The sequence below is a fragment of the Olea europaea genome, chromosome 6 (assembly GCF_002742605.1).
Source record: "Olea europaea var. sylvestris chromosome 6, O_europaea_v1, whole genome shotgun sequence".
Classification (NCBI taxonomy): Eukaryota; Viridiplantae; Streptophyta; class Magnoliopsida; order Lamiales; family Oleaceae; genus Olea; species Olea europaea.
Genome location: NC_036242.1, coordinates 23,595,317 through 23,604,106, shown reverse-complemented (window position 1 = coordinate 23,604,106; position 8,790 = coordinate 23,595,317). Strand labels below are relative to the sequence as shown.

Genomic DNA, 8,790 nt, shown 5'->3' with positions numbered 1-8,790 from the left:
CCAAGACAATGACCTAGTTTGTCTTGGACCAAGATTGGGCCTGAGTAGGACAAAGACTTGTAGTGCGAATATTTAAAGGATCTTAATTTATTTTTTAGTTTGCCTCGGTTTCTTGCATTTTGTGATATGCAACTGTGGTATTGACCACTTAGATATAACATTTTAAAATTAGTTCTAAATAGTTGGAATAGAATTTTTATTTTTGTTGATTTTGTTCCAAGGTGCATGGCTCTTTGGATTCTCATCTAATGATCTAGGATGTAATCCTGGACGTGAAGAATAAAATTCAAAGAGATTTTCCTTGGTAAATTTTCAAATTTTTAGCAGCACTGAGCAACATCCAAAGCTCTAGTCCTTCTAGTTTGAACCAAAGTGGCTTAAGTATGTCAATTGGGTATATGGTGGGAAATGAAAATTCTCTAAGTGGCATTCTTTTTTGTTGAGTTTAGCATCTCTTGCTTAATTTCCATAATCATAAAGGTTATTAATACCATTCTAAGAGTAAGAATCTTTGTCCTATCATAGAGGTCAAGCATGCGAGTCGTGGGAACCAATTGTCATTGTTTACACATTACATGTGGATTGGCTGATTTCTCATAGTTGGTATTGCTGCACATGTTTTCATTTTTATGGTTCCTAGAGCTAGAGCGGAGTTAGGAAGGGATTGATGAATGGTATTGGTCTATACTAGGGAACTAAAGACTTTCTATGAGCATAAAACTCATGTCAAAGAAAGGAAACAAGGATAGGGTCTTTCTTCATGTCGAGAATTTAGAAGGACTTTATCGGTTCAACCAAGTGTCGAAGTAGCAACAACAACTGAAATACGACAGAAGACGTTGGTTAAGCTCTACTTGTTCTAGATAGTAATAAATTGACAAAAAAATGTCTCAAGTAAATTGCTTCTGCCAAAAATTAGAAATATCAATAGTACGTTTCAAAATCTGATAAGATTCAATAACAGATAAAAGCAAATGACATTGAAAGAAATGCATTTCATGCAATAATGAAACATAGAAATTGATAAGATTTTCCATCTTTTACGAGTGTAATATGATCCATTTTGTAAGATAAGGGGATCGAATTTCCCAAAGAACATATCAATTACGACTAAAGAAAATTCTCTTAATATAACGGGATCGAATTTCACAAAAAACCTATAAAGTACAACTAAAGAAAATCCTTTCGTAATATAACAGGACCGAATTCCACAAAGAACATATCATGAAGTAAAGAAAAGGTTAAAACCTGCCCCCCAGGGCACATCCAAGTTGGTGGAACAATCACATTGGGGGGCTCTGAAACCAAGCGTGGGGAGTTCGATTCCTGGTGGGAACCTTTGATCCAATAAAGGAGGAATTATTGGTGGATTAATCACCATGGAGGAGGCTCCCTTTGGGGAAGGAGTAAAAGCCATGTGGGAATCTGGGAACTGCACATTCTGCGATTTACCTCCCTGAGCAGCTGAGGGGCCGGAGGTTCAGGGACGAGGATATAGTCTGGCGCAAGTTGGGACACCTCGTTAAAAAAAAAAAAAAAAAATGTTAAAACCTGGTTAGGTAACACTGCAACAAATTATAGTAAGTTAAAATGAAATTTCTTTACCTAATTTCTTCACCACCCGCCAAAATTTATCCCTTTCCATGAGCGTTGTTCACATTCCTGTCAGTGCTCTTCTCCGAGTAATTCCCTACTCTCCATTTCCATTTTATCTCTCCACTCCCCACAAATCCAAATAAAAGTAGAAAATTGAATAAAATTCAATCCTGTAAAATGGATATGTCAGGGATAGCCAAGAAATTGGGCTTTTCTGAATTCAAACAACTCATCCTTCACGCAGCGGAGCTCCGCCGACTGGCCGACATCCAATTTGACTCCTCCATCATCGGCATTGTGAGTTTCTTTCATTTTTCTTTTGTATTTTGAAAACCCATTTCAATTTTACACTCATTTTGACTTTTAGTATTTATTTGTTTGTTTCTCGGATAGGGGGAGATTTGCAAGGCAATAATTTGCTTAGAGATCGCTGCTTCCAGGTACAATTCTTGATTCTTTCCCCTATTTTAGCTTTTCGGTTCAATGATTTTGTTGTAATTGTTATAGGATGGAAGTAATATTTGATCATCACGCTGCAGTAAAATTGAGTGGGTTGTTTGAAAAGGCTTACAATAGATCATTTAATTCAATGCAAAATAGCATTGGTATCAAGTTAGTATTCGTTTTCTTTTTAAAATCTTTGTTATTTCGATAAATGATTTTCTTTGAGTTGCTCATTTTTATTTTTATTTATTTATTTATTTTTGGCTAATAATTTGTAGGAAGAAGCTTCATATAAGAGAGTTGGCAATTCAATTTGGATGTATTAGGCTCATCCCATTTGTCCAGAAAGGATTGTCTTTGTAAGTATGGGACTGCTATCAGTTCTTTTTTGAATTTGAAGGAACATAAATTGATATATTTATCATTCTTGTTTAAGATTCACTAGTAGCATCTTGATTCTACACTAACACTGAGATCTATTACTTAAAGAGTGCTCCTCACTTTTTATCTCATGTTACTGGAAATGTTTGCAACTTTGCATGAAAACATTGATACAGTGATAACAAATATTAATTCTTTTGGGTTTTAGGTATAAGGATCGGTTTATCGCCTCACTGCCACCCTCCCGTAAAGCAAGTACTGACATCATGCGGCCTGTGTTTACTGCTGCAGGATTCTACCTTTGTGCTAAAAGACACAATGTATGCAATATTTCTTTAATGCATGTCAATATTTATGTACACTATGTGTAGATGAAAGCGTGCCCTGATGTTACAATTGATCAGTACATGAAAATTTTGCAGCTTAAGATAGACAAATCTAAGTTGATCGAGCTTGCTGGCACATCAGAATATGAATTTTCTAGTGTAAGATTAGCTATTTGTAATTGAATATTGGGCATGTGTATGAACTGAGAGGAATACTAGAGATCATTTAACGTAATTTCAGGTATCAGCCTCAATGACAGACCTCTGTTTTGATGTTTTTGGGAAAACAAAAGAAAAAAGGGATTCTAAAGAAGATAATGGGAATCATGGTAATTCTTATAATTGTTATTCGTATAATTTGTCTAATTTTTCCATCCTATTTGTAGTTGACAGACTTTTCACCATTTCAAGTTATGCAGTACTTTAACACTGCATAAATAGATAGCATTTATGTTATTAATTAATTGGTTGTACTTTTTCTTCTTCTTGGTCCTTTAACATGCTGAACTTCTAGATGTGCTTCCTGAAAAAAGGAGGGTTGATGACGATGGCCCTTTATCTGATGATGGAGAAGAGGTAAATCATGAGCATGATGTTTTAGCTATTTTGATATAAATTTGCTGACACGTGTATCAGGAAGAGTAAAAAAGAAGCAGAAAAAACTCAATATATGCATGGAATGGTAAGCATGTGTACGTTTGTGAATCGAGAAATTTAGACGCATGGGATCAGTTCAAAGTTCATAATAGCTACGAGCTAGATGTTGATCTCCTTGGACCTCCTACAATCCATCCTGTGGCATATTTTTTATTTATTTTCGTTTTTTGGTTATATGGTCTCATTTCTCCTCTTTGTTGTACAGCCTTTCATTTCCCTCCTTGTTTACCAAAAGTAGTTGAGGTTCAATGTGTTTTAAATACTAGTTAAGCATAATAATTGTAAAAAAATGATGAATTGAGTACTAAGATGTAATTTTATGTAGTGTAGAAGTCTCCTTTATGTACAAACAAAAATACTGTATGTTAGATATAAGAAAAGACATTCAAGAATGTTCTGAAACTCATTCATTCTGTCTGCCCTTCCCTGCTTTCTTTACTTTATTTTACTGTTCTTTTAATTAATTGCTGTAATTACTCTCATAAACACACAAGATTTTGGGACCTACCAGCTAAAACTACTGCCAACAAGAAGCCATGGAAGTCCTTATTTAGCTCCTAAGGTAAATGGCCACCTCAATTTTAGGAAAAGCCATAGATCTCTTTAGTTCTGATGGTAACTAAACAACTATTATTGGATTATGAAAGTTCATTTGCATATTGGTCGCACGGAACTATTTTTCAGATTGCTGAGGCAACAACTAAAAAGTCCATTTGTGTATTATGACGATTTAATTTCGTGCTGTATTGTTTACTACTTAGAACTGCTGCTTGAAGTTTTCTCTGTATTTCTACCCCGTGCAATCTTAGCAATGTTACTGTTAGACATATTATTTCCTTGTTTGAAATCATTTCATCAACAATTTTTAAACAAGTCCTTGACCTAATTATACATGGGGTGCTGTGATATGTTTGCAGCGTTTGGCGTGCATGAAGCGCAAGCAAATGGAGAAACATGTTCTCGAAGAGTAGAAGTCTGAAGTTCTCCAGTCTAATCTCAGCAGGGAAAAAGGTAGTGATGTGTGCTTCCTTCTCCCGTATGCTCATAAGTTCCAGTCGAGAAGCTACTTCATTTCGTTTATATTTGTAATATTGAACTTTACATTGTCTAGGTCCTACCAACTACCAATTGAACCCAACAAACCAGACTGAAGTGCTTGAAGACTGTTGCTGAACCGGAGTGGAGGCTACACAAGAGACATAATCAGACATCATTTCTAGAATAAACCAAAGTGGCAACATAGTAGTGCTCGAAGTTTGGCATTTTGGGATAATGAGAAGATGAATTCTCTTGGAGTGAAGATATCAATAAAAAACAGCATTCTTAAATCGTACTTAATGTAGAAATACATCAATTGCTTATTAAGTTTTCCATTGGTAGATTTATCATTTAGCTGTTTCAAGAAAATTGAGACTATAAATACTTGCTCGACCAGAATGAGTAATGCTGTAAATGGTAAAAATCTTTGTACAGAGCTCATGAATTTTTTGTTAAGATTCACTTTAGACCTCGTTCCTATTTAGTTCAATAGTTAGCCAATTTTGAAGCATTAGTGTAAAATGGTGTTTTCTAAAATCCGAAACACATTTTTTTATAAGTGGAAAACGTTTTCAACCTTGCTGTCCACTTGGCACGCATCCATTGGCTGTCTTTGTCCTATTCGGATTTGTGTTACTTTGGGACTATTCTGGACCATTGTGTTGATCCAACGGCTGAGACTTAATGAGAGTTGTTTTAATCCTTGTATTGGCTGTAGATGTGTGAAGAATTTTCATAATTTCATTCACTTGGTTGAGGCTTTGAGTCTCTGGCGATTTCTTCTCTCTAACCTTCTCAATTCTGTAAATCAAATCTGTGTTCGTTCTTTTTTATAAATCAAATCTTGGCCTTGATTTATGGCCTTTGGTCTGTGGTGCTCTCAAGCTTGTGTTGTGGCTTTAGGTCGGTTTTAAAGCTGTTAAGAATGGTTTTACACTTGTGTCTTGGTCTTGTATCGCATAGGTGCAGATATTGTGATATTTTTTAAAGATCAATGACCTAATTAATTGAGTCAGTGGTCTTATTGTTGTATTCTAAACTTAAACTCTTTTGGACCGTTCTTGCACTAGTGATGGGTTTGGTTTACCTCTGAGCCAAGGACTCTCAAACAACCCTTAATTGTTTAATAGTTAGGTCAAAATAATTGGCCCAAATCTCTCTCTGTTTTTGCTCACTTTTTTTCTTTATTTCTTATACTGTTTATAAATTATTTTCTCATTATGATAATTTTTTTTTGAATTTTGAATAATATCTATATTCTTTATTTAATTTTTTATAATTTCCTTTTGTTTATTTGTTTTGTTTTTATTATTAGTTCTTTTGAAAAAAAAAATTCTTAATTGTTTTCGTCATATTATAAATAAGCTTTTTCAATTTAAAATTCATTTTAATTTTTTTCTTTTTATGATAAAATTTAAATTAAATAATATTTATATTATTTATTTAATTTTTTAAATTTCCTTTTGTTTAATTATTATTATTATTTTTGGAAATAGTTTTAAAATTTCTTAATTATTTACTTCATATTATAAATATTTTTTTCCAATTTAAAATTCTTTTTTAATTCTTTTCTTTATATGATAAAATTTTTTTTTTCAATTTAAATTAAATAATATTCATATTCTTTATTTGATTTTTATAATTTCCTTTTGTTTAATTTTTTTATTCTATTTTTTTGGAAATAGTTTAAATAATATTTATATTCTTTATTTAATTTTGTAATTTCCTTTCTTTTAATTATTATTATTATTATTATTATTATTATTATTATTATTATTATTATTATTATTATTATTATTTGGTTATAATTTAATAAAATTCTTAATTATTTTCATCTTATTATAATTTTTTTTGAATTTAAAATGCTTTTTAATATTCTTGCTATAATTTTTATATTTTTATAATTCTCTTTAATTTATTTTTCCTTCTCTTTTGGTCATTAATTTGCTTTTAATTTAATTTATTATTATTTATTCTTTATTTTTAAAATTTTGTTAATTATTTTCTATTTATCGTAATTTAATTTTTTAGATTTAAATTGCTTTTCTATATTTTTTCTTTAAATTTTATATTTTTTCCTTTAATTTATTTTTTTATTTTGTCTGTAATTCTTTTATATATATATTTTTTATGTTATTCTTCTTTAACTTACTAAATCATTTGTTTTTTTATTAGCGTTGATATAAAATGAGTCTATTTCTTAGTATAATAGTTACAATCCAGTTCATTCAATTTGTTGAAGGTTCTAAAATTTGAATTTTTACAAGATGAAGTACCATCTTGATGCTGAGTTGTGACAGATGGTGAGAAAATAGTTCAAACAGTAACTTTGGGAATTTTACTACTGTATTGGAGTTGCTCGATGATCAGGATGGAGATATGTTAGGCCAACCCTTCATGTGGCCCATGTATCAGTTGAGAGATGTGTAGTACTCTGGGTAGATCAGTGATACATTACTATGTCGGCTGCTTACTTCAGTCAACAGCGATACCCTCCACTTCAATCTCATGGGCAAGGTTGCTAGTTTCTCTATATTTGAATTTTTCTTGATTACTGGATTGAAGATTATGGGCAATGAAGCAGCTAGAGACGGCACTCAAAGTAGTAGTGTGATGTACAACGTGTATTTTCAGGGATAGGGATGGTGCTTCTACCGCAATTAGTTGGCAAAATCGAGGAATGCGACTAGATGTTGAAGCTGGAACTGGTCTATATCCTTGAGAGTGTGGTGTGGTGATCTCACAAAAAGACTATGATCAACCTTTTTCATTGGAAAATTATTGATGACATTGATACCTCCAACAATAATCCGTAAGGTAGAGATATTTTGAGGACATCGTGTACGTCTTCATACATCACATTTGAAGCCTAAGAAATTCTCATGTAAGTACAATACTTATAGATTACCTCGGCTGTGTCAGTAAATATTTAACATAATCAATGTTAAAATAATTTTTTATAATAAATTTATGTATAATAATTGTATATGTTGCAAATATGTGCATATAAGACTGTCCCTATCTTGGGTAGGCGAGAGGAGACATGCTCACCTCAGATGCATCATTAGCAAGCAGCAGACGTTTGTTCATCTGGTAAACAATTATCAACTCTTCTCGACAACCCTCATGTATGTATTATATATTTGCGATTTATATTGTATATCGTTTCAAAATCTTCTCGACAATCCTCATGGCAAGAGGTTGAGATTGCTGTTATAGTATGTCATTTCTCCCTTGATAGTTGAGGCGAAAAGGAGGACGTTCGTAGACTAGACATACTCCAATCTCTTCCGAAATGTAGACCCAACTAAGTGAAAAGCGTTTGAAACAAAGGGGAGAAGAATTATACTCGGGTAAGTATTTTATGATTTTAGGAAAGTGGCTAACTCATATATAATTCTTTTAACATTTATTCTTTTCCTTTTTTAAGAGCTAGCTAGACGAAAGCTCAAAGGACAATCTCGGACACTAAGTGGTTTCATGATATCCTCACTTCGACAGCTTGGCTCACCGACGATGTAAGTATAATATTGTAATTGCTATTTATTATGTATACGTAATTTGTTGTTTATTAAATTAAATAACTCTATTTTTTATTGGTGTTTCTTGATATAGCACAGTGACCTAACTTTGGACTTGTTGCGTAATAGGGCTCGAAGATATTCGAGATCATTTTGACATTTCGAGTTGAGTCATATTGAGGACCGAGTTTCTATTTGCCATTAATATTAAATAATAGTCAATCCAACCTATGGGAAATGAGTATACGGTGCTTAAATACATGCTCGAGTGGGTCATATGGATGTGGTCGAGTGTCGGAGAAAGCCATGTACGGGTTGTAAGTATATGTACATTCCAGAGAGTGTGAATCATCACTGCTTTGTCATGGATATTGTCTTTACTGATTTCACTATATATGTGTACCAATCCGATCATATCTTTCTAAAAAAGGGTCAGCTCAAGCATATACTAAAACCAGTGGTTGTGATCATTCATTTGATAGCTAGACAAGAAATAATTGTGCAAGATAGAGTAGTCATCATGCGGGACAAAACGACAATGAGACGATCGAAATCATAAGTATTTATTAATTTATTAATTTAGTTTTTAGCTAGACGTTATCGAGCTAACACGTTATTATTTAATTATAGAGGTGATTGTGGCATATTCACAATCAAGTATATTGAATTTTTTAGTATAATACATAAGGTTGATATAATCATTCAATCCTAAATAGACAATTGGAGGAAAAAGTTAGTGTGCAATTTGTATGAATTCAATTGTGATCCATAAATAGTGTATCTTGTTCTATTTGAAAATATAAATATCAATTATTTAATTTAAAATC

The 8,790-nt window shown here is 32.3% G+C and overlaps 1 protein-coding gene and 1 long non-coding RNA gene across 4 annotated transcripts; both read left to right on the top strand.

The window, feature by feature from the left end:
- Positions 1-1,603: 1,603 nt before the first annotated feature.
- LOC111396204 (origin of replication complex subunit 6-like) lies at positions 1,604-4,909 on the top strand. 2 transcript variants are annotated; one of them, XM_023022555.1, is made up of 10 exons: positions 1,604-1,893; positions 1,990-2,036; positions 2,104-2,208; positions 2,319-2,399; positions 2,630-2,741; positions 2,826-2,906; positions 2,989-3,076; positions 3,262-3,323; positions 4,322-4,415; positions 4,516-4,909. In XM_023022555.1, the coding sequence occupies exons 1-9, from the start codon at positions 1,774-1,776 to the stop codon at positions 4,373-4,375; spliced, it is 750 nt and encodes a 249-aa protein (XP_022878323.1). In that variant the 5' UTR covers positions 1,604-1,773; the 3' UTR covers positions 4,376-4,415; positions 4,516-4,909. The 2 variants fall into 2 exon arrangements, with proteins under 2 accessions (XP_022878323.1, XP_022878324.1); XM_023022556.1 differs by having other exon boundaries at positions 1,605-1,893; positions 2,844-2,906.
- Positions 4,910-6,589: 1,680 nt separating this feature from the next.
- LOC111396539 lies at positions 6,590-8,392 on the top strand. Of its 2 annotated transcripts, XR_002703025.1 has the most exons (6): positions 6,590-6,959; positions 7,077-7,326; positions 7,454-7,535; positions 7,684-7,795; positions 7,873-7,960; positions 8,093-8,392. It is a non-coding gene; the product is annotated as an uncharacterized LOC111396539 (long non-coding RNA). The 2 variants fall into 2 exon arrangements; XR_002703024.1 differs by having other exon boundaries at positions 6,590-7,326.
- The last annotated feature ends 398 nt before the right edge of the window (positions 8,393-8,790 follow it).